The sequence below is a fragment of the Coregonus lavaretus genome, assembly GCF_964263955.1.
Source record: "Coregonus lavaretus genome assembly, chromosome: 37".
Classification (NCBI taxonomy): domain Eukaryota; kingdom Metazoa; phylum Chordata; class Actinopteri; order Salmoniformes; family Salmonidae; genus Coregonus; species Coregonus lavaretus.
The window spans coordinates 34,465,076-34,491,109 of NC_140024.1; the positions used below are offsets into that span (position 1 = coordinate 34,465,076).

The 26,034-nt window shown below is 47.6% G+C and overlaps 1 protein-coding gene across 1 annotated transcript in view; it reads left to right on the forward strand.

The window, feature by feature from the left end:
* Positions 1 to 3,193: 3,193 nt before the first annotated feature.
* The window catches only part of LOC311111868 (liprin-alpha-1-like), a 66,875-nt gene continuing 44,034 nt past the window's right edge, over positions 3,194 to 26,034 (forward strand). The window contains exons 1-3 of the mRNA XM_084154776.1: positions 3,194 to 4,054; positions 9,300 to 9,643; positions 21,604 to 21,619. Coding sequence (XP_084010902.1) covers positions 9,300 to 9,643; positions 21,604 to 21,619 — 360 coding nt within the window. The 5' untranslated portion in view covers positions 3,194 to 4,054. The remainder of the gene's footprint in view (positions 4,055 to 9,299; positions 9,644 to 21,603; positions 21,620 to 26,034) is intronic.

The window sequence follows — 26,034 nt, forward strand, 5'->3', positions numbered from 1 at the left end:
TGCTGTAGTCTAACAGGACCATCCTGTAGTCTAACAGGACCATCCTACTGCTGTAGTCTAACAGGACCATCCTGTAGTCTAACAGGACCATCCTGTAGTCTAACAGGACCATCCTACTGCTGTAGTCTAACAGGACCATTACATTTACATTTACATTTTAGTCATTTAGCAGACGCTCTTATCCAGAGCATCCTACTGCTGTAGTCTAACAGGACCATCCTGTAATCTAACAGGACCATCCTACTGCTGTAGTCTAACAGGACCATCCTGTAGTCTAACAGGACCATCCTACTGCTGTAGTCTAACAGGACCATCCTGTAATCTAACAGGACCATCCTACTGCTGTAGTCTAACAGGACCATCCTACTGCTGTAGTCTAACAGGACCATCCTGTAGTCTAACAGGACCATCCTACTGCTGTAGTCTAACAGGACCATCCTACTGCTGTAGTCTAACAGGACCATCCTGTAGTCTAACAGGACCATCCTACTGCTGTTGTCTAACAGGACCATCCTACTGCTGTAGTCTAACAGGACCATCCTGTAGTCTAACAGGACCATCCTGTTGTCTAACAGGACCATCCTACTGCTGTAGTCTAACAGGACCATCCTACTGCTGTTGTCTAACAGGACCATCCTACTGCTGTAGTCTAACAGGACCATCCTGTAATCTAACAGGACCATCCTACTGCTGTAGTCTAACAGGACCATCCTGTAGTCTAACAGGACCATCCTACTGCTGTAGTCTAACAGGACCATCCTGTAGTCTAACAGGACCATCCTACTGCTGTAGTCTAACAGGACCATCCTACTGCTGTAGTCTAACAGGACCATCCTGTAGTCTAACAGGACCATTCTACTGCTGTAGTCTAACAGGACCATCCTACTGCTGTAATCTAACAGGACCATCCTACTGCTGTAGTCTAACAGGACCATCCTGTAATCTAACAGGACCATCCTACTGCTGTAGTCTAACAGGACCATCCTACTGCTGTAGTTTAACAGGACCATCCTGTAGTCTAACAGGACCATCCTACTGCTGTAGTCTAACAGGACCATCCTGTAGTCTAACATGACCATCCTACTGCTGTAGTCTAACAGGACCATCCTACTGCTGTAGTCTAACAGGACCATCCTGTAGTCTAACAGGACCATCCTACTGCTGTAGTCTAACAGGACCATCCTGTAGTCTAACAGGACCATCCTACTGCTGTAGTCTAACAGGACCAGCCTACTGCTGTAGTCTAACAGGACCATCCTGTAGTCTAACAGGAATATCCTACTGCTGTAGTCTAACAGGACCATCCTACTGCTGTAGTCTAACAGGACCATCCTACTGCTGTAGTCTAACAGGACCATCCTGTAGTCTAACAGGACCATCCTACTGCTGTAGTCTAACAGGACCATCCTACTGCTGTAGTCTAACAGGACCATCCTGTAGTCTAACAGGACCATCCTACTGCTGTAGTCTAACAGGACCATCCTGTAGTCTAACAGGACCATCCTACTGCTGTAGTCTAACAGGACCATCCTGTAGTCTAACAGGAATATCCTACTGCTGTAGTCTAACAGGACCATCCTACTGCTGTAGTCTAACAGGACCATCCTACTGCTGTAGTCTAACAGGACCATCCTACTGCTGTAGTCTAACAGGACCATCCTACTGCTGTAGTCTAACAGGACCATCCTACTGCTGTAATCTAACAGGACCATCCTGTAGTCTAACAGGAATATCCTACTGCTGTAGTCTAACAGGACCATCCTACTGCTGTAGTCTAACAGGACCATCCTACTGCTGTAGTCTAACAGGACCATCCTACTGCTGTAGTCTAACAGGACCATCCTACTGCTGTAGTCTAACAGGACCATCCTGTAGTCTAACAGGACCATCCTACTGCTGTAGTCTAACAGGACCATCCTGTAGTCTAACAGGACCATCCTACTGCTGTAGTCTAACAGGACCATCCTACTGCAGTAGTCTAACAGGACCATCCTGTAGTCTAACAGGACCATCCTACTGCTGTAGTCTAACAGGACCATCCTGTAGTCTACCAGGACCATCCTACTGCTGTAGTCTAACAGGACCATCCTACTGCTGTAGTCTAACAGGACCATCCTACTGCTGTAGTCTAACAGGACCATCCTACTGCTGTAGTCTAACAGGACCATCCTGTAGTCTAACAGGACCATCCTACTGCTGTAGTCTAACAGGACCATCCTACTGCTGTAGTCTAACAGGACCATCCTACTGCTGTAGTCTAACAGGACCATCCTGTAATCTAACAGGACCATCCTGTAGTCTAACAGGACCATCCTACTGCTGTAGTCCAACAGGACCATCCTGTAATCTAACAGGACCATCCTGTAGTCTAACAGGACCATCCTACTGCTGTAGTCTAACAGGACCATCCTGAGGCACCATACCTAATTTAGGCAAAACCCACCCTCACATTTTCTCTCTCTTGCCTTCTCCCTCTCTCTTTCCCCCTCGCTCTCAAAATCTGGAGAGGATGTGGGAGCTCAGGATGATTATGTTGACTAATTACTGCCTATATTACAGGTCCCTGAAGCAAAAGGGCTATTCACTTGATTGACTGGAAATTTCCAGAAGGTCTCTATATTAAATTATTCAGGTCAGACCGGATGCTGAGGATAATAAGCATTTAAAGTATTCACTTTGAAATTGGCAATATTTGTCTCATACTGTACATGGAGGGCATAATGACTTTAATGAAAACATCCTGTGGAGTGTCTCTGGAATGCTGTGTGTGTGTGTGTGTGATATTTCAAAGACAAGTGCATCTATCATAACTAAATCTCTACCATTATGAATTTGAAAAATCAAGTGACAAGAGGGAAAATGCTGCCATTATTCCACCACACATAGGCTAATCACATTGACCTAAAAACACACCAAGATAATATACTGTAAATCTTACGTCTGATTGAATGAGTTGCAACCTCGGTCACGGACCGTAGCTTGCCCTAGCGACGTGCTTTCCACCGTTCGGACGTCACCAGCGTGCGGACGCACAGCTTTTTTTCTTCCTTCAGGAGAGCAGGAAACGATAGACAACAAGAAGCGAATCCTGAGCGCACCGGGAGAGGGACAGCTCCCGTCGAGCTGGACGACCAAAGAACACTGGATTAAAAACTTGCATTCGGACGGAAACCTGTTTTATTTGACACTTTGGTAACCCATGGACAAATTGGCCGTGGATACATATTTATCAAGTGTGTTTCGAGACCAATCCAAGGAGTTTAAAGTTTCCGCGATCTCCTCTCTTGGATTGCACAGTCTTCTTTGCCAGGCTGTGATGTGGTGACGCGGCTCATCGACGGGAAGCTAAGCTAACGTTAGCTGGCAAAAAAATACACCAGAGAAAATGTGCTTTGGATATTAGATTTTTCTTTTGACTTCATCTTAATTTTTGAATTTCACTGTTGGAGTTGGATTATGAACACTTAATATGCGTTGTCTGGTATTTTCTTGGACAGTAACATTTCACTTTTTAGTTGCAGTCTAATGAGCTATCATAACCGGCTACCTAGCTAGCTCTGGCCATTAGATTGCTAACGTTAGCTAGCTATCTAGCTACATCTGTTTCCACTTTTGTTCGTTGTAAATAGTGTTTCCTAGCTGGCTAACTACACTTTTTTTTTCTTGAACAAAGTATACAAAGGTTAGAATGAGTTAATAACTGCATGTATATTATATGTGCAAATACTAATAATCAGTTTGACCCACTTTTATCTTGTGTAATGCAGAAGTAACTACCGTTAGTTAACTAGCTAGCTAGGTTTGGAGTATTGCCCTCTGATGTGAGTCTGGCAGTGCGGCCTTTGGAATTCCTTTCTTGTTCGCGGTCGGGGACCTTTCAGCCTGGATGGTTTTCACCATGTCGATGGATTTAATGTTTTGACTGGCTTGGATTATTCATAAAATTGTACCGTTGCGTTAGTTGGACGAACTGGCCTGAAATTAAGTTGAAGAAAACTCGGCAACATAAAAAGAAAAGTGGACATCACAAAGGAATTTCGCCTACTTTGCGAAGGTAGCTAACCATTGATTTATTTGCAACAATGTATAACCTTTTTATTGTGCCAGCTTTACTAACTTTCTACCAGGCATATGTCATATGTTAAGGCCATTTGGTTCACAGCTCTGTAAATGAGTGCATTTGGCAGTGACTTACTAAAAGTAAGTTCCTCGTAGTCCTTTTCGATAACTGTCAATTGATTGATCTAGTTAGCTAGGTGCCCGTACTCCTATTGTATGCCATTAGCCTTCAGCCTTGAGTTTGAAAGAGTTCGGTAGTTAGGTCTGCTCTACACTGGCCCTACAGCACCAACACACGCTCCTTGGCAGCTAGTTTGTTTATCAAAAACAGTCACATTCCAGACAGAAGGTATTAGCGTTACGCCTTCCCCGTGACCTTGGTGTAATGGTTTACACATTTCTGTTACCAGACTTTGACCCTATTGTCTCTCTCTTTGGACTTCAGCCTACATGTAGCAGCGGTCTATGTTAGCAGCCCATCCAGTACGAATTCTGTGTACGCTTTGTTCAATGGATGCGTATAGGGACTTCAGCCTACTGTAACGTTACTTGGTGATGTAGGTCTACTTCCCCTCACTGGGTTGAGATATCTACAACTGAACTGCCATACTTTGAAGCCTACTGACATAATGGACACAGAGAAGGTGCAGTTGTTGTTGTTGTTATGTTGAGGTAGCTACACCACAGAGTGTGGCTACCATCTGTCAATCTGTCTCCTGCACTTCAGCAGGGCCCCTCCCCCTTATAAACTCCATTGTGGTGATTTGTTGGTTTGACCTCCTTATGCAGCGCTGCTGTCCATTTGCCTAGGCGAAATTAGGTTACATTTGGCAGCAGCCAATATTAATATTTATCTCCTAGATATGTGTGGGATTTGGATGGTTTTGGCTCAATGGCGGGCCTGCATTGTAAACCAAGCTCCTAAAGACATTGAAGGTACAGTGCCACTGCGCAGGTCCCTGAACTGAACACAATGGCTTCTGAAAGCAAGTGCCTTGGAGTTGAAGACTGTGGAAGCAGAAAGGAAAACCCTAGCCCTCCCCGGCCACCCAGTTAAAAATGCAGTTTGTTCCAATTCATTAGCTGCAGTTCCTTTTTAGTAAAAAAAAAAAAATGTAACTCACATGATTCTGGGCTTGCCCATCTGGAGGCCCGTTTACGGAGCCTAATCGCCAGTGTTGAGCCCCCTGTTGTGGAGCCAGTGGAGGAAGTCAGGCCTGCATCCCCAGCATATTATGCCTGCCCTTTACAATGGAAAACCATATTCCCTAGGTCTAGAACATTCCACATGCTAGTGTGTACTGTACACAGACACACACGCATATATCCAGAGTGATTGTGTGTGTAGACTAGGCCTACATGTGTTTGTGTACATTGGTCTTCTTAGTGTCTGGTCAATGGAAGGGCACTCAGTGGTCTGGCTTCATCATCTGATACGCCACAGGCTTTGGTGCAAACCTCAAGCACAAATCTCGAGTTAGGAATTGGCCCTTGGAAAGCATGAAGGACCCCCTCCTTATGACATGTTCTAGCAGCGTATACTGACTCTCTGCGGACCAGGGCCATGATGAAGAAGCCATTACTCAGTATACTGACTCTCTGCCGACCAGGGCCATGATGAAGAAGCCATTACTCAGTATACTGACTCTCTGCGGACCAGGGCCATGATGAAGAAGCCATTACTCAGTATACTGACTCTCTGCGGACCAGGGCCATGATGAAGAAGCCATTAGACTCCTGAGTGGCGCAGTGGTCTAAGGCACTGCATCGCAGTGCTAACTGTGCCACTAGATCCTGGTTCGAATCCAGGCTCTGTCGCAGCCGGCCGCGACCGGGAGACTCATGGGCGGCGCACAATTGGCCCAGCGTCGTCCAGGGTAGGGGAGGGAATGGCCGGCAGGGATGTAGCTCAGTTGATAGAGCATGGCGTTTGCAACGCCAGGGTTGTGGGTTCGATTCCCACGGGGGGCCAGTATAAAAATAAAAAAAATATTCACCAACTGTAAGTCGCTCTGGATAAGAGCGTCTGCTAAATGACTAAAATGTAAATGTATTTCTCAGTATACTGACTCTCTGCCGACCAGGGCCATGATGAAGAAGCCATTACTCAGTATACTGACTCTCTGTGGACCAGGGCCATGATGATATACAGTGGGGGAAAAAAGTATTTAGTCAGCCACCAATTGTGCAAGTTCTCCCACTTAAAAAGATGAGAGAGGCCTGTAATTCTCATCATAGGTACACGTCAACTATGACAGACAAAATGAGGAAAAAAAATCCAGAAAATCACATTGTAGGATTTTTAATGAATTTATTTGCAGATTATGGTGGAAAATAAGTGTTTGGTCAATAACAAAAGTTTCTCAATACTTTGTTATATACCCTTTGTTGGCAATGACACAGGTCAAACGTTTTCTGTAAGTCTTCACAAGGTTTTCACACACTGTTGCTGGTATTTTGGCCCATTCCTCCATGCAAATCTCCTCTAGAGCAGTGATGTTTTGGGGCTGTCGCTGGGCAACACGGACTTTCAACTCCCTCCAAAGATTTTCTATGGGGTTGAGATCTGTAGACTGGCTAGGCCACTCCAGGACCTTGAAATGCTTCTTACGAAGCCACTCCTTCGTTGCCCGGGCGGTGTGTTTGGGATCATTGTCATGCTGAAAGACCTAGCCACGTTTCATCTTCAATGCTCTTGCTGATGGAAGGAGGTTTTCACTCAAAATCTCACGATACATGACCCCATTAATTCTTTCCTTTACACGGATCAGTAGTCCTGGTCCCTTTGCAGAAAAACAGCCCCAAAGCATGATGTTTCCACCCCCATGCTTCACAGTAGGTATGGTGTTCTTTGGATGCAACACAGCATTCTTTGTCCTCCAAACACGACGAGTTGAGTTTTTACCAAAAGGTTCTATTTTGGTGTCATATGGTCAGATTAAATTCTCCCAATCCTCTTCTGGATCATCCAAATGCACTCTAGCAAACTTCAGACGGGCCTGGACATGTACTGGCTTAAGCAGGGGGACACTTCTGGCACTGCAGGATTTGAGTCCCTGGCGGCGTAGTGTGTTACTGATGGTAGGCTTTGTTACTTTGGTCCCAGCTCTCTGCAGGTCATTCACTAGGTCCCCCCGTGTGGTTCTGGGATTTTTGCTCACCGTTCTTGTGATCATTTTGACCCCACGGGGTGAGATCTTGCGTGGAGCCCCAGATCGAGGGAGATTATCAGTGGTCTTGTATGTCTTCCATTTCCTAATAATTGCTCCCACAGTTGATTTCTTCAAACCAAGCTGCTTACCTATTGCAGATTCAGTCTTCCCAGCCTGGTGCAGGTCTACAATTTTGTTTCTGGTGTCCTTTGACAGCTCTTTGGTCTTGGCCATAGTGGAGTTTGGAGTGTGACTGTTTGAGGTTGTGGACAGGTGTCTTTTATACTGATAACAAGTTCAAACAGGTGCCATTAATACAGGTAATGAGTGGAGGACAGAGGAGCCTCTTAAAGAATAAGTTACAGGTCTGTGAGAGCCAGAAATCTTGCTTGTTTGTAGGTGACCAAATACTTATTTTCCACCATAATTTGCAAATAAATTCATTAAAAATCCTACAATGTGATTTTCTGGAGAAAAAAATTCTCAATTTGTCTGTCATAGTTGACGTGTACCTATGATGAAAATTACAGGCCTCTCTCATCTTTTTAAGTGGGACAACTTGCACAATTGGTGGCTGACTAAATACTTTTTTTCCCCACTGTATATATATTTCTTAATTCCATTATTTTACTTTTAGATTTGTGAATTGTTAGATATTACTCTATTGTTGGAGCAAGGAACACAAGCATTTTGCTACACCCGCAATAACATCTGCTAAATGGGATGTAGCTCAGTTGGTAGAGCATGGCGTTTGCAACACCAGGGTTGTGGGTTCGATTCCCACGGGGGGCCAGTATAAAATAATGTATGCACTCACTAACTGTAAGTCGCTCTGGATAAGAGCGTCTGCTAAATGACTAAAATGTAAATGTAAATATGTGTATGTGATCAATACATTTTGATTTGATGAAGAAGCCATTTCTCAGTATACTGACTCTGTGGACCAGGGCCGTGATGAAGAAGCCATTTCTCAGTCTACTGACTCTGTGGACCAGGGCCATGATGAAGAAGCCATTTCTCAGTCGTTAGAACATGGCACTTGCAACGCCAGGATAGTGGGTTCGAATCCCGCTAGGGCCACCCATATGTAAAATGTGTGCAGCATGACTGTAAGTTGCTTTGGATAATGGCGTCTGCTAAATGGCGTGAATTATAATAATTATAATTAGATGTATTGTTATATCAATGGAATTGTGCTTAACAAACAGATGGCAGAAAAGGGTGCTTTGACTGAGTTCTCCTCTTGCTTGTTTAATACAGTGGTTTACAGCGGGCTTACAAGGTAGTTTAATTACTAAATCAGCACATTGCAGTATCCAATTAGTGCAATATTAGGCCTGATTGTGTGAGGAGGTTCTTCTCATGTGTAGGCCTTCCCTGCTGTGTTCTGTTTTCTCACTGCAAATGAATGTTCTCTCCACGCGTGCCTGCCTGTACCCTTCAGACAGCCGCTTAGCTCAAGGTGCTGATGTGTTGAGTGCAGATGGGGAGATGGCGAGAGTGCCGTCGGCACGTTGCATCTGATCTTTATCTTGTTGGCTAGGCCAGGGGGCGTGTTTCTGTTGATGGGCTGTGTAATTGTGTATTTGTAGTCTGCTAGAGACAAACTCCGTAGAAACTCTGCAAACGCTCTCACACAGAACACCAGAGACGGCACCACACAGAAATGTCAGTACCTGTCAGAATTTGGAACTTAACGCAAGTGTGGGGTCCAGTGCCTTGCGGCCCATCATGGCGGTGCTGGCAGGTTGTTGTGTCCAGCCCTCCCCGACTGTTTTTATATAGTCTTGGTTGTGGATGAACTTGATTACCTCAGAGTCAAGCATGCATGAAGAAAATACAATTGCGTATGTTCATGATTACCTTGCTGTTTCATGTTTAGTGTCCATAAAGTTTTTTCCATGGAGAGCGCCACTTAGTAAAGTTGTAATTAATCCTAATGTGTGATGTCATTCAACTCTGATGTAAGGATCAAGACACTATTGAGCCCTGAGGCGTTGTCCTTGTATGTGTTGGCGACTTCCTTCTCTGACATATTTTCTCTCCTTCTCTCTTCCTTTCCCTCTCCTCTTCCTCCTCCTCTCCTAGATGATGTGCGAGGTGATGCCCACCATCAGCGAGTCGGAGGGGCCTTCGGCCGGCCGGCGGGGGTCTGGCTCGCCTCTGCATTCAGACTCGGAGGGACACTTTGAGTCTCTGATGGTGTCCATGCTGGAGGAGCGCGACCGGCTGCTGGACACGCTGAGGGAGACCCAGGAGAACCTAGGCCTGACCCAGGGCAAGCTGCACGAGGTCAGCCACGAGAGGGACTCGCTGCAGAGGCAGCTTAACACCGCCCTGCCCCAGGTAAGAGACCTGAAGCTGGTGCTACTGATGATAGTGAGGCTGCTGATGCTACTGATGATAGTGACGCTGCTGAAGCTGGCGGTCATGTACAGGATACACGGATTAGGTTTACACTGTTCTGTCTTGCCGAAGACTGAACCTCCACTCTCTCAACCAGTGTTTTTTATTTGTTATTTTTGAAATATGGTGAAATCACATGATTTTAAGGCCTGATATACCATTTAAATCATCTAGACTACTGTGGTAAAAAGATAACTATTCTATCTTGCTTCAATGCTCTTCCCCACAGGCGGAGAGTGAAGCTACTGTATAAGCCCACAGTAGCTGCGTTTTGGAGGGTGTGTGGGTTTAGCTATGGGATGAAAGGCCTTTTCCCTCAGCAGATGGCCTTAGTGATTGAGACTCCGCAGGGACCCTGTAGTCACTCAACCAGCCAGTGTAAAACGCTTGAGTTTTAACCTTCTGTTGTCATCCTGGATGCCCTCCAAGGTTACACAAAGCCCTTGTCCGTCCGTCAGATTAGCGGCCGTTACTGTGCCACGCAGTGCTAGAATATGTGTGACGGGATTCATCCTCCTCTTCCCGCTGTAACGGCCGCTGATGACCTCACGGATTACACATGCACACTGCTAGGCCTGTCTGGCTGGCCCAATAAAACGAGTGCTGAAGATGGGTTTCTGAGTATGAACCAATGAGACCCATGTAGGGCATTGTATTCCTAATGGAAGTAGTCCTACAGATCACCAATCACCAAGATTTCTTCCATGGAGGAAAACACAACCGTGGTGTGGTTTTGAAATTATGCCCTAAAGCAGTTCTAAAGTGTTTCATATCAATTGCGTATCTGAACTGGTTGGGTCATGAACAGGAACCACCACAACCAGAGAAGAATTCAGTTTGTGTGCTGTATAGCTCTGGTAAATTCTAGAACGTCTGTGGTTTGGCTGCTGAGTACATTTGTCAAATGAAATTCCTTCCCTGAAGTGATCTTGGAATGGAAATGGGAGGATTCTCTGAAGCTGGAGACACTTATCTCCCTCACTAACTTTAAGCATCAGTTGTCAGAGCAGCTTACCGATCACTGCACCTGTACACAGCCCATCTGAAATTAGCCCACCCAACTACCTCATCCCCATATTGTTATTTATTTTGCTCATTTGTACCCCAGTATCTCTATTTGCACATCATCTCTTGCACATCTATCATTCCAGTGTTAATACTAATTGTAATTATTTTGCACTATAGCCTATTTATTGCCTTACCTCCATAACTTGCTACATTTGCACACACTGTATATATATTTTCTGTTGTATTTTTGACTTTATGTTTTGTTTTACCCCATATGTAACTCTGTTGTTGTTTTTATCGCACTGCTTTACTTTATCTTGGCCAGGTCGCAGTTGTAAATGAGAACTTGTTCTCAACTGGCTTACCTGGTTAAATAAACACACACACACACTTTCTCTCCATTGAGCCTTGTACTCGTCTGGTCGGTCCGTCCGGCTGTCTCTGTGTGTATATGATGGAGGCTCAGGTTTCAGGCCCTCTCGCAGGGCCCATCCTCATGGTTTTATGTTTTGAACCAGGCCCTGAGGGGATTGGGTGTCCTCTGTTAATAATGCATAAGGACCTGGAGTTCAATTAAACAAGCGGTTCTGGGCTCACCAGACGATGGGCGATGCTAATCCAGAAGATATCAGATACTTAACAGCTGGAGTTTAATTGAAGTAAGCCTAACACACTAATGATTATGGAGGACTAAAAGTGCCACAATTAAATAAATAAATACACCATTAAATAATTACTTAAATGTGTCATTAATTAATTAAAATTAGAATTAAATACATAAATGTGTTATTAAATGTGTCATTAATTAATTCAAATACCGATTCATTTTATGTAAAATACATATATAATAATTTCACTATTTACATTTACATTTCATGGTCCTGCGTTGGAGTGCTTCCTGAATTACTTAAAACTGTCAAACTGACCCATCAAAAGTTGGTAGGCGGAACCTAACGCCTGATTGGTTACCCTCTGCATCAAGCCAAGACAAATCAATTCCGGATAATGTCAGCAGGTCCTGCTTCTACATCCTCTGCTAAGTTTAAAATGTCTCTAACCAACTCCCTGGAAAGTTCACGGAGATCCTCCATTGTCTCTATCCAGGTTGGCCTACTCTACTTCAGACCAAAGCAATGGATCAGACTAGATTCGCGTTAGCCCCGCCCACTGACTTTGATGGGTCAGTTTGACAGTTTTAAGTAATTCATGAATCACTGCAATGCAGGATCATGAAATGTAAATGTAAATAGTGAAATAATTATATATGTATTTTACATAAAATGAATCGGTATTTGAATTAATTAATGATACATTTAATTACACATTTATGTATTTAATTCTAATTTTAATTAATTAATGACACATTTAAGTAATTATTTAATGGTGTATTTATTTATTTAATTGTGGCACTTTTAGTCCTCCATAAATGATATCCAGTAGAGGGAAAGAGTTGCTATCTAAGGGATATTATCCATACCTGGACAATATGATGAGAATCTCATCAAAAGGTGTTGGTTTCCGCTACCTTGCCCAGTTTTATAACTTTTTCCTCATTTAATTTTAGCTCCTATCTTTTTGGAGCTGTCGCCTGACTGCACACAGCAGAACACTTTTCATTGGGAGCGCATGGCTCGCTTTCCTGTTAACCCCTCTCACACCTTGGGCACCGGAGAGAAAGCAGGGTGTTTTAACCATTTGATCAGGGGGAGAAATGGATTGATGATGCCTTGAGTTGTCATTAGAATGCAGAACTCTAAAGAGATGCAGTTCTCTTGCTAATGGAATGGGGTGGGGGGGGGGGTGTTTGGAACCTGGGGTTGCTGTTTCATTTGGCCGGACTCAGTGGCTGCATAACTGACTTACAAAGGGGGGACTCTGGTGACGTGTGTGTGTGTGTGTGTGTGAGAGAGACAGGATGGTAGTCTCTGTCCCTCAGATTGACATTGCTGGGGTGCTAACCTATCTAACTCACGGTAATCCGGGGTAACAGGCCATACATGCACTAATTACAGGTGCCTCCAATGCACTGTGTAGAGAGACAAACACACTGGTTCTGGAGGCAGACTGTGAGAGGGACCTCTCTCTGTCTGGTCTTGGGAAGCACTGGGTGGGTGGGGAGTGGCTTTACCTGGAAGTTATCAGCCTGCTTGCTAATAGGGACGCACCTCTCCCTCAGATCTCCCGCTTTCCCCCACCCCCATAGAGTGCACCTCTCCCTCAGATCTCCCCCTTTCCCCCACCCCCATAGAGTGCACCTCTCCCTCAGATCTCCCCCTTTCCCCCACCCCCATAGAGTGCACCTCTCCCTCAGATCTCCCCCTTTCCCCCACCCCCATAGAGTGCACCTCTCCCTCAGATCTCCCCCTTTCCCCCACCCCCATAGAGTGCACCTCTCCCTCAGATCTCCCCCTTTCCCCCACCCCCATAGAGTGCACCTCTCCCTCAGATCTCCCCCTTTCCCCCACCCCCATAGAGTGCACCTCTTGTGGAATGCACAAACATTCCAGGGCAGCATGCTCACACATCCACAGCCCCTTAACCCTGTCAGTCAGTAGTGAACCTCACTGTCAACCCAGTCAGTTAGTAGTGAACTGTACTGTCAACCCAGTCAGTCAGTAGTGAACTGTACTGCTGTGTGGTGGTGCCACACTAGGTAGTCTGCATGGGTGAGGGATGTGCTTTCAGATGTGTTACTGTGCATAATGTGCTCACTAGTATGGAGCTCTATGTTGTATAGTGTGTGTGTGTGTGTGTGTGTGTGTGTGTGTGTGTGTGTGTGTGTGGGTGGTAACTGGTATGTCTCCCCCCTCTTTGACCAGGGTGTATTTGACCTGTTCTCCTCACGTTGTCCCAGTCAGAGACACAGCAGGCAGCACACTGCTCTCAAGATATATCCTCCCTTCACTGTCTTCTCCCCTTCACTGTCTTCTCCCTTCACTGTCTTCTCCCTTCACTGTCTTCTCCCCTTCACTGTCTTCTCCCTTCACTGTCTTCTCCCTTCACTGTCTTCTCCCCTTCACTGTCTTCTCCCCTTCACTGTCTTCTCCCCTTCACTGTCTTCTCCCCTTCACTGTCTTCTCCCCTTCACTGTCTTCTCCCCTTCACTGTCTTCTCCCCTTCACTGTCTTCTCCCCTTCACTGTCTTCTCCCCTTCACTGTCTTCTCCCCTTCACTGTCTTCTCCCCTTCACTGTCTTCTCTCTCTGTGGATGTGTGTAATTTCTGCCAGTTTATTTACAACTGCCGTTCTGTTTCACCTCATTGACCTGGATGGCCCATTCATTCACACGACCACACACACTCAGTCACACGACCAGTGCCATTAATATATATTTTTGATCCCTTCTGTTTTAGACTGCTGACACCGTGGTTCTGTTGTGTTCAGCCCCAGCAGTTTTAGTCTGTTATGCCCCATATGGTGGAATTGGGCTGATTGTGCCGTGTTGCGGTCAGAACCATCTGAGGCACAGTGTGGTTTTGTTGAAGTGGGGAACTTTCTTTTTCTGTGAACTCTCACGCTCTCTGTCTCTCTGTTTGTGTGTGTGTGTGTGTGTGTGTGTGTGTGTGTGTGTGGTGAATGAAATCTGTTGAGGCCTGCTGGTGTTTCTATGGCTCTACACAAGGGAGGAGGAGACAGAAGTTTAAAGAGAGGATGGAGTATGGGGGGGGGAGAAAGGCGGTGCTCTGCTGGATGGTGTACCACCACTCAAGTACAGAGATGGAGAGAGCGGAAGGAAGAAGAGTTGCCCCAGGCTGTCGCTTTTGTGACTTCAGTTTAGAGGAAGAGTGATAGTGTCTGGTTCTGAAAGAGAGAGAGAGAGAGAGAGAATCTGCGGGAGAGTGAGGGAAACGGACACCCAGGGAGAGAGAGGGGAAACAGACAGCCAGGGAGAGAGAGGGGAAACAGACACCCAGGGAGAGAGAGGGGAAACAGACAGCCAGGGAGAGAGAGGGGAAACAGACAGCCAGGGAGAGAGAGAGAGGGGGAAACAGACAGCCAGGGAGAGAGAGGGGAAACAGACAGCCAGGGAGAGAGAGGGGAAACAGACAGCCAGGGGGAGAGAGAGGGGGAAACAGACAGCCAGGGGGAGAGAGAGGGGGAAACAGACAGCCAGGGGGAGAGAGAGGGGGAAACAGACAGCCAGGTGGAGAGAGAGGGGGAAACAGACAGCCAGGGGGGGAGAGAGGGGAAACAGACAGCCAGGGGGAGAGAGAGGGGGAAACAGACAGCCAGGGGGAGAGAGAGGGGGAAACAGACAGCCAGGGAGAGAGAGAGAGGGGGAAACAGACAGCCAGGGGGAGAGAGAGGGGGAAACAGACAGCCAGGGGGAGAGAGAGGGGGAAACAGACAGCCAGGGGGGGAGAGAGGGGAAACAGACAGCCAGGGGGGGAAACAGACAGCCAGGGAGAGAGAGGGGGAAACAGACAGCCAGGGGGAGAGAGAGGGGAAACAGACAGCCAGGGGGAGAGAGAGGGGGAAACAGACAGCCAGGGGGAGAGAGAGGGGGAAACAGACAGCCAGGGGGAGAGAGAGGGGGAAACAGACAGCCAGGGGGAGAGAGAGGGGGAAACAGACAGCCAGGGAGAGAGAGAGGGGGAAACAGACAGCCAGGGGGAGAGAGAGGGGGAAACAGACAGCCAGGGAGAGAGAGAGGGGGAAACAGACAGCCAGGGGGAGAGAGAGGGGGAAACAGACAGCCAGGAGGAGAGAGAGGGGGAAACAGACAGCCAGGGGGGAGAGAGGGGAAACAGACAGCCAGGGGGGGAAACAGACAGCCAGGGAGAGAGAGGGGGAAACAGACAGCCAGGGGGAGAGAGAGGGGGAAACAGACACCCAGGGAGAGAGAGGGGGAAACAGACAGCCAGGGGGAGAGAGAGGGGGAAACAGACAGCCAGGGGGAGAGAGAGGGGGAAACAGACAGCCAGGGAGAGAGAGAGGGGGAAACAGACAGCCAGGGAGAGAGAGGGGAAACAGACAGCCAGGGAGAGAGAGAGGGGGAAACAGACAGCCAGGGAGAGAGAGGGGAAACAGACAGCCAGGGGGAGAGAGAGGGGGAAACAGACAGCCAGGGGGAGAGAGAGGGGGAAACAGACAGCCAGGGGGAGAGAGAGGGGAAACAGACAGCCAGGGGGAGAGAGAGGGGGAAACAGACAGCCAGGGGGAGAGAGAGGGGGAAACAGACAGCCAGGGGGGGAGAGAGGGGAAACAGACAGCCAGGGGGGGAGAGAGGGGAAACAGACAGCCAGGGGGAGAGAGAGGGGGAAACAGACAGCCAGGGGGAGAGAGAGGGGGAAACAGACAGCCAGGGAGAGAGAGAGAGGGGGAAACAGACAGCCAGGGGGAGAGAGAGGGGGAAACAGACAGCCAGGGGGGGAGAGAGGGGAAACAGACAGCCAGGGGGGGAAACAGACAGCCAGGGAGAGAGAGGGGGAAACAGACAGCCAGGGGGAGAGAGAGGGGGAAACAGACACCCAGGGAGAGAGAGGGGGAAACAGACAGCCAGGGGGAGAGAGAGGGGGAAACAGACACCCAGGGGGAGAGAGAGGGAAACAGACAGCCAGGGGGAGAGAGAGGGGAAACAGACACCCAGGGAGAGAGAGGGGGAAACAGACAGCCAGGGGGGGAGAGAGGGGAAACAGACAGCCAGGGGAGAGAGAGGGGAAACAGACAGCCAGGGGGAGAGAGAGGGGGAAACAGACAGCCAGGGGGAGAGAGGGGGAAACAGACACCCAGGGAGAGAGAGGGGAAACAGACACCCAGGGGGAGAGAGAGGGGAAACAGACACCCAGGGAGAGAGAGAGGGGGAAACAGACACCCAGGGGGAGAGAGAGGGGAAACAGACACCCAGGGAGAGAGAGGGGGGAAACAGACAGCCAGGGGGAGAGAGGGGAAACAGACACCCAGGGGGAGAGAGAGGGGAAACAGACACCCAGGGAGAGAGAGAGGGGGAAACAGACACCCAGGGGGAGAGAGAGGGGAAACAGACACCCAGGGAGAGAGATGGGGGAAACAGACAGCCAGGGGGAGAGAGGGGAAACAGACACCCAGGGGGAGAGAGAGGGGAAACAGACAGCCAGGGAGAGAGAGGGGAAACAGACACCCAGGGAGAGAGAGAGGGGAAACAGACACCCAGGGAGAGAGAGAGGGGGAAACAGACATCCAGGGAGAGAGAGAGGGGGAAACAGACACCCAGGGGGAGAGAGAGGGGAAACAGACACCCAGGGAGAGAGAGGGAAACAGACAGCCAGGGAGAGAGAGGGGGAAACAGACCCCCAGGGGGAGAGAGAGGGGAAACACACCCAGGGAGAGAGAGGGAAACAGACAGCCAGGGAGAGAGAGGGGGAAACAGACACCCAGGGGGAGAGAGAGGGGAAACAGACACCCAGGGAGAGAGAGGGAAACAGACAGCCAGGGAGAATGAAAGAAAGAGGGGTAACAGACAAGATGAAGAAAGAAACTAGAAAGATAAATGATCAGATGGAGAGAGAAACAGACCGATGAAGGCGGTGAGGTCTGACTGAAGGCGGTGAGGTCTGACTGAAGGCGGTGAGGTCTGAATGACGTTTCGGCACTGTGGCTGCTTTGTGTGGGTAGGGAAAGCAGGAGCCCTCTTCACGTGATGAGGCCAGAGGCAGGCAGGGACAGCTTACTGGTCTTGTGATGTGGGCCAGTAGAGTACTGTAGTAAAGCTCTTATTAAAAGATGGAGATTTAGTAAAGTCCCATATTCCCATACCAAACAGAGAGCAGTGAGTCGTTTCATAGCTCATTGTCTCTCTCTTCCCGTCTCTCTTGCTCTGTGTCCTTTTAACTCTTCCATCCTTTTTCTCCCTCGCCACCTCTTTCCTCTCCCTCTTTCCCTCGCCACCTCTTTCCTCTCCCTCTTTCCCTCGCCACCTCTTTCCTCTCCCTCTTTCCCTCCCCTACTCCTTTGCCTCACTCAACTCCAAATGTGATTTGTTTCCATGGCGTATTGTTTTAGAGTGCTTCTATAAAATATCTCTATTTTTCTCCTTGTGTGCCGCTGCCTAACTCGTTTTTTTTCTTCCCACATTCACTCTTTCTCTCTCCCTTTTTCGCTTTCCTTTCCACTCTTCAAAGTCCTTTTTTAGGGTTATTATGTTCCACAGCATCTTGTTTTAGCATCTTGTAGAGTTTCTTAAGTTGTTTAGGAATTAGAGAGATGTTGCAGTATTCTATTGATTGGTGTGAATAAATCCAGCCTCACTCGGTGTTCCATGGAAAACTCTGGAAAATGTGACAAGGGGAAAACTCAGTCCTTTTTTTCCGTTCACCGGTGGAAGTATGGAGTTGGTGGAGCGTAGCCAGGGTGACCGATAGCTCTTCTAGCCCGTGAGGGGACCCTGAGAGGGGCGAGTACAGTACCCCCAAAAAATCTACCCAAAGTTCCTGACGTGAGTTTTGTATATGGTTGTGTAGTCTTATGTTTTGGAAAATTTGTGACTGAAAGTTTGAGACTGAATTTCCCTGCATGGACTTTGAGACCCAGTGCCTGGCACCGGTTTCCTTATTTGTCCCTCCCATTCTGGGTTTGGCCACTCGTGGTCACGGTCTGGTCCGGTCTGGCAGGTTGGGTCTGGTCCCGTTTGGCAGGTTGGGTCAGGTCCCATTTGGCAGGTTGGGTCAGATCCGGTTTGGCAGGTTGGGTCAGGTCCCATTTGGCAGGTTGGGTCAGGTCCGTTTTGGCAGGTTGGGTCAGGTCCCATTTGGCAGGTTGGGTCAGGTCCCATTTGGCAGGTTGGGTCAGGTCCCGTTTGGCAGGTTGGGTCAGGTCCCATTTGGCAGGTTGGGTCAGGTCCCGTTTGGCAGGTTGGGTCAGGTCCCGTTTGGCAGGTTGGGTCTGGTCCGGTTTGGCAGGTTGGGTCAGGTCCGGTTTGGCAGGTTGGGTCTGGTCCCGTTTGGCAGGTTGGGTCTGGTCCGGTTTGGCAGGTTGGGTCAGGTCCGGTTTGGCAGGTTGGGTCAGGTCCCCTTTAGGACCCTGTGACTGTGAGACTGGCATGTTTGCTCCTGACTCAGTCCACAGGCTCTCTGTCAACATTGCACATTACTGCAATGCACTGTTTGCTGCCTGCCTAGCACAAAGCATCTCTATCACACAGGCCTATGAGGCAGCAGTAGTGTCCTTTAGGCAGCCCTCCCTCCCTGCCCTAACCCAGATTAAGGATCTGGGGTCTCTGCTAATCTCTGACATCAGATGGGCTCTGATCAGTGGAAATTAGAGTGGGCCCTTGCCCTCCAGATAGATCATCCACCGTTTCGAACTGGACTGAGTCAAGGACTAGTATGGGGGTTTAGCAATGGGTTGAACGAGACTCCTCTCCTCTGAAAGATAGCTCTCTACAGCTGAAACATAGCTCTCTGTAGCTGAAACATAGGTCTCTGTAGCTGAAACGTAGCTCTCTGTAGCTGAAACGTAGCTCTCTGTAGCTGAAACGTAGCTCTCTGTAGCTGAAACTTTGCACTCTGTAGCTGAAACGACAGGCTTTTTTTCTGAGACACGTCAGAACTTCAACTCACAGCCTGGGCCCATCTCTGTTTGCACTTTGTTTCTTTCCACTAATTAATTAAGTAAGTGTGTGTGTGTGAGTGTGTGTTGGCTGATGTAAAGCTCCTTAACCCGAGAGTGGCTTACCACAGTGCACAGTGTGGTGGCCTCAAGGCCCCTTGAAGCAGTGGAGCCGTCTAACCCAGGCATCACATCGCTGTAGCTATAATACTTAAAGGGCTAGATCAGTGGCTCTCAAACCTCTCCTCGGGGAACCCCCAGACGTTTCACAATTACATTTTAGTCATTTTAGCAGACGCTCTTATCCAGAGTGACTTACAGTTAGTGAGTGCATACATTTTTCATACTGGCCCCCCGTGGGAATCCAACTGAGCTACAATTGACATGTTACGGCTGGGGGTTCCTGAGGAAAGGTTTGAGAACCACTAATCTAGATCATCTCTTACAAACAGGGATGTGGAATGGCGTGTAGAATTAGTTCCAGTCCACCTTAAACCCACTATTCCACAAATAGACACAACGTATGAAAATACAACCCTGCCTGGGCATTGTACATACAGGGAGTTGCTCCACCAATGTTTTCCTCATCTCCCAGGATGCCAGACTCTGGCTAAGTACAAAAACATTGAAGGAGTGAAACTGAGATTGGAGAGAAATTGAGAGAGGGGAAAATCTGAGTGACTCGGAGAAAGGGGGAGAGGGGGAGAGAGGGAGAGGGGGGGAGAGAGAGTGGGAGAGGGGGGGAGAGAGAGGGGGGGAGAGGGGGAGAGAGTAGAGTGAGAGTGAGCAGAGTAGAGGCTGCCAGACCAGTGCTGCTGCAGCCTCTTACCAGATGGAACAGCAGAGTAAATACAGTGAGGGAAAAAAGTATTTGATCCCCTGCTGATTTTGTACATTTGCCCACTGACAAATAAATGATCAGTCTATAATGTTAATGGTAGGTTTATTTGAACAGTGAGAGACAGAATAACAACAACAAAAATCCAGAAAAACGCATGTCAAAAATGTTATAAATTGATTTGCATTTGAATGAGGGAAATAAGTATTTGACCCCCTCTCAATCAGAAAGATTTCTGGCTCCCAGGTGTCTTTTATACAGGTAACGAGCTGAGATTAGGAGCACACTCTTAAAGGGAGTGCTCCTAATCTCAGCTTGTTACCTGTATAAAAGACACCTGTCCACAGAAGCAATCAATCAGATTCCACCATGGCCAAGACCAAAGAGCTCTCCAAGAATGTCAGGGACAAGATTGTAGACCTACATAAGGCTGGAATGGGCTACAAGACCATCGCCAAGCAGCTTGGTGAGAAGGTGACAACAGTTGGTGTGATTTATTCGCAAATGGAAGAAACACAAAAGAACTGTCAATCTCCCTCGGCCTGGGGCTCCATGCAAGATCTCACCTCGTGGAGTTGCAATGATCTAGAGAACGGTGAAGAATCAGCCCAGAACTACACGGGAGGATCTTGTCAATGATCTCAAAGCAGCTGGGACCATAGTCACCAAGAAAACAATTGATAACACACTACGCCATGAAGGACTGAAATCATGCAGCGCCCGCAAGGTCCCCCTGCTCAAGAAAGCACATATACATGCCCGTCTGAAGTTTGCCAATGAACATCTGAAAGATTCAGAGGAGAACTGGGTGAAAGTGTTGTGGTCAGATGAGACCAAAATCGAGCTCTTTGGCATCAACTCAACTCGCCATGTTTGGAGGAGGAGGAATGCTGCCTATGACCCCAAGAACACCATCCCCACCATCAAACGTGGAGGTGGAAACATTATGCTTTGGGGGTGTTTTTCTGCTAAGGGGATAGGACAACTTCACCGCATCAAAGGGACGATGGACGGGGCCATGTGCCATCAAATCTTGGGTGAGAACCTCCTTCCCTCAGCCAGGGCATTGAAAATGGGTCGTGGATGGGTATTCCAGCATGACAATGACCCAAAACACACGGCCAAGGCAACAAAGGAGTGGCTCAAGAAGAAGCACATTAAGGTCCTGGAGTGGCCTAGCCAGTCTCCAGACCTTAATCCCATAGAAAATCTGTGGAGGGAGCTGAAGGTTCGAGTTGCCAAACGTCAGCCTCGAAACCTTAATGACTTGGAGAAGATCTGCAAAGAGCAGTGGGACAAAATCCCTCCTGAGATGTGTGCAAACCTGGTGGCCAACTACAAGAACCGTCTGACCTCTGTGATTGCCAACAAGGGTTTTGCCACCAAGTACCAAGTCATGTTTTGCAGAGGGGTCAAATACTTATTTCCCTCATTTAAAATGCAAATCAATTTATAACATTTTTGACATGCGTTGTTCTGGATTTTTTTGTTATTCTGTCTCTCACTGTTCAAATAAACCTACAATTAAAATTATAGACTGATAATTTCTTTGTCAGTGGGCAAACGTACAAAATCACTTAAGTAGATGCTGCAGCCTCTTACCAGATGTAACAGCAGAGTAAATAGCAGAGTAAGGAGATGCTACATGACATAGGCCACGCTCCAGCTCAACACACTCTTCAGCCAAGTGCCCTCGCTCTTACAATGTGCACTTCTCAAGTGCCCTAGTGTTCTCAAATCCGGAAGCCCCATTGTCTGGGGTACTTTGGCTCTTGACCCGCAAATGCCTGGAGTTGTGTGGTTTAGGGGAAACGGTTCAGTGGCTTCAGATTGCAGAGTGCAGTTGGGAGCATGGTATCAAAACCATTGGCATTACATTGTATTCTATATGTGCACTTGTTTTAAAAAAGTGCCCTACCATCCTAAGTGTTCGTTAAAGACATGCTCCAGAACTTTGGCGACTACTAAGTATTTTTTGAATCTCCCGCTTTGGGCTGGATGTGTCAATGTGTGTAGTAAATGCAGAATTACTGTCTCACCTCCATTAGCCATGAAATCCCTCGTTTGAAAGCGACTGTCTTTCTGGAAGCTTTGCTGCGCCATTTTCCCTTACATTTTCCCCCACGTGGGCCCAGCCCCCCTAGCAATTCCAGTTCAACCAATGTGACTCACCCATTTGTGCCATGAACCCTTGGTAGAGGGCTCACCAGCTGACAGACGAGACGACCAGCGGTAACCTCATACCCCTCTCTGTTACCGACTGTACATCTGCACAGCGGACACAGAGACGGAGAGGGCGAGAGGATACTCCCATTCATTCAAATGGATGTATGCACGCGCTCCGCTCTACATATTTAATAGAGAAGGGGTGTGTGTGTGTGTGTGTGTGTGTGTGTGTGTGTACACGCTACTCCAGAGCCAGTACTGTTCTTCCTTCAGACAAGCATGCGTCAAAAGTTTGTCTATTTGCACAATGTGCAAACGTATCAAAAATGACATTCGGTAGCTACTCTCTCTCTCTCTCACGGAGTGTACAAAAGCATTAGGAACACCTGCTCTTTCCTAGCCATAGACGGACCAGGTGAATCCAGATGAAAGACATGATCCCTTATTGATGTCACCTGTTAAATCCACTTCAGTGTAGATGAAGGGGAGGAGACATGTTAGAGAAGGATTTTTAAATCTTGAGTCATGGATTGTGTATGTGTGCCGTTCAGAGGGTGAAGTGGCAAGAATAAAGATTTCAGATTTAAAACAACCCTGTAAAACAGGTTTCACTGCACCTATCTGGTGTATGTGACAATAAATATATATTTATTGTATTTCTCTCTCGCTCTCTTTCTTCCCTCCTTCCCAGTCAGTCAGTCAGTGTGAGTCATAGGCTGTCGTTGGGGTGTAAACATCTAAGTGATGTAAAGTGAGTTTACCTGCGTGTGTTTAAACAAACAAGGCTGTGCCACGCCACCTGTCTCTGGCTGACGCATCAGACACGGACCAATATGGCGGTGTGAGTTTTCCATGACTCTACTGTCCACACTGTTTGGGTTTACACAGGCCTGCTAAGGGGACTGTTCTGTTTGGGTTTACACGGGCCTGCTAAGGGGACTGTTCTGTTTGGGTTTACACGGGCCCGCTAAGGGGACTGTTCTGTTTGGGTTTACACAGGCCTGCTAAGGGGACTGTTCTGTTTGGGTTTACACAGGCCTGCTAAGGGGACTGTTCTGTTTGGGTTTACACAGGCCTGCTAAGGGGACTGTTCTGTTTGGGTTTACACAGGCCTGCTAAGGGGACTGTTCTGTTTGGGTTTACACAGGCCTGCTAAGGGGACTGTTCTGTTTTGGTTTACACAGGCCTGCTAAGGGGACTGTTCTGTTTGGGTTTACACAGGCCTGCTAAGGGGACTGTTCTGTTTTCACTCATGTCCTTGTAATCGCTCTCTGAAGTGTTACTCTCTCTGTCATACTGGAGGGAGGGAGGGAGCTGTCATACTGGAATAAGGGAGGGAGCTGTCATATTGGTATAGAGCACTTGGCAAGTAATCGAAAGGTCGCTAGTTCGAATCCCCAGTCAGTTGATGTGCAAGGCACTTCATCCTAATGGCTCCAGGGTCTCCGTTGATAATGGTAGACTCTGGCCGTGACCCCACTCTCCGAGGGTGTCTCAGGGGGAGTTAGGATATGCAGGCAGGCAGAGCCACCCTACACAAAGACATGCACACACCACACACACACACACACACTCGGGGCAGATAGGTTCTCCCACTCTTTCCCTCACACACACACCACACACACACACTCTCATCATATTCTAGGAAGCCGTGCTGACAGGCGTAAGAAAGAGAATCTTCACTGATATTCTCTCTTCCCCCGAAGCGCTAGGCCAGAAATGAAAAGGTGCATTCAGCTGTGCTGTTGTCACGCTCTGCGCTCAGGCCTCTTAGTGCTGCAGTGATGGATGGACGTTGGGCAGACAGACACGCTGCTTAGGAAAACAGACATGCTGCTTATCAGTTCAGCCCACATTAGGCCGTTACCACAGGGCCTTAGCCTAGATCCACCGGTGTGCTGAACATTAAAGCATGTCTGACCAAAGCTTTTTGCCTTTGGTGATGTAGAAAAGAGAGAAGCTTGCCTTGGTGTCCAGTTTGGTCACATGTCTTTAGTACGAAGGGGAGAGAGACCACTTATGACAACTGACACACAAGGGGCACCACAGGGGCACCACAGAGCAGTAAAAGAAAGCAACACACAGAGATTGGAAGAAAAAAAAAATCTGCATAGTATGTGAAATTTTGAAAATGTAGTGTTTTTTTGTTGTTGTTTTTTTATGCCAGGATTTCGTACTCAATTTGTCTTTTCATCTAGTATGATTTGCTGCGCGCTATTGAGCAAGAGAATCTTGTTTCGAGACCCACGTGTTTGACGACAACTGATAATCAGCTGATAATAAGAGAAGGGGAGGCTCTGTTGCAAAATGAACTAATGGAACAAGGAAGTTGCACGTTTGATGACACATTTCTTAGCAGTGATGGGGTTAACAGAAGTAACACGTAATGTAACCAGAACTGGCGGCTTGAGAGAGAGATTTTGAATGAAAAGCTAGGAAATCTGTACATTTTAGTCATTTAGCAGACAGAATAACTACAAAAAAGAGAGACAGAATAACTACAAAATAATCCAGAAAAACGCATGTCAAAAATGTTATAAATTGATTTGCATTTTAATGAGGGAAATAAGTATTTGACCCCCTCTCAATCAGAATGATTTCTGGCTCCCAGGTGTCTTTTTATACAGGTAACGAGCTGAGATTAGGAGCACACTCTTAAAGGGAGTGCTCCTAATCTCAGCTTGTTACCGGTTTAAAAGACACCTGTCCCCAGAAGCAATCAATCAATCAGATTCCAAACTCTCCACCATGGCCAAGACCAAAGAGCTCTCCAAGGATGTCAGGGACAAGATTGTAGACCTACACAAGGCTGGAATGGGCTACAAGACCATCGCCAAGCAGCTTGGTGAGAAGGTGACAACAGTTGGTGTGATTATTCGCAAATGGAAAAAACACAAAAGCACTGTCAATCTCCCTCGGCCTGGGGCTCCATGCAAAATCTCACCTCGTGGAGTTGCAATGATCATGAGAACGGTGAGGAATCAGCCCAGAACTACACGGGAGGATCTTGTCAATCTTGTCAAGGCAGCTGGGACCATAGTCACCAAGAAAACATTTGGTAACACACAGGCCCATCTGAAGTTTGCCAATGAACATCTGAATGATTCAGAGGAGAACTGGGTGAAAGTGTTGTTGTCAGATGAGACCAGAATCGAGCTCTTTGGCATCAACTCAACTCGCCGTGTTTGGAGGAGGAGGAGGAATGCTGCCTATGACCCCAAGAACACCATCCCCACCGTCAAACATGGAGGTGGAAACATTATGCTTTGGGGGTGTTTTTCTGCTAAGGGGACAGGACAACTTCACCGCATCAAAGGGACAATGGAATGTACCGTCAAATCTTGGGTGAGAACCTCCTTCCCTCAGCCAGGGCATTGAAAATGGGTCGTGGATGAGTATTCCAGCATGACAATGACCCAAAACACACGGCCAAGGCAACAAAGGAGTGGCTCAAGAAGAAGCACATTAAGGTCCTGGAGTGGCCTAGCCAGTCTCTAGACCTTAATCCCATAGAAAATCTGTGGAGGGAGCTGAAGGTTCGAGTTGCCAAACGTCAGGCTCGAAACCTTAATGACTTGGAGAAGATCTGCAAAGAGGAGTGGGACAGAATCCCTCCTGAGATGTGTGCAAACCTGGTGGCCAACTACAAGAACCGTCTGACCTCTGTGATTGCCAACAAGGGTTTTGCCACCAAGTACTAAGTCATGTTTTGCAGAGGGGTAAAATACTTATTTCCCTCATTAAAATGCAAATCAATTTATAACATTTTTGACATGCGTTTTTCTGGATTTTTTTGTTGTTATTCTGTCTCTCACTGTTCAAATAAACCTACCATACAAAATCATCAGGGGATCCAATACTTTTTTCCCTCACTGTATG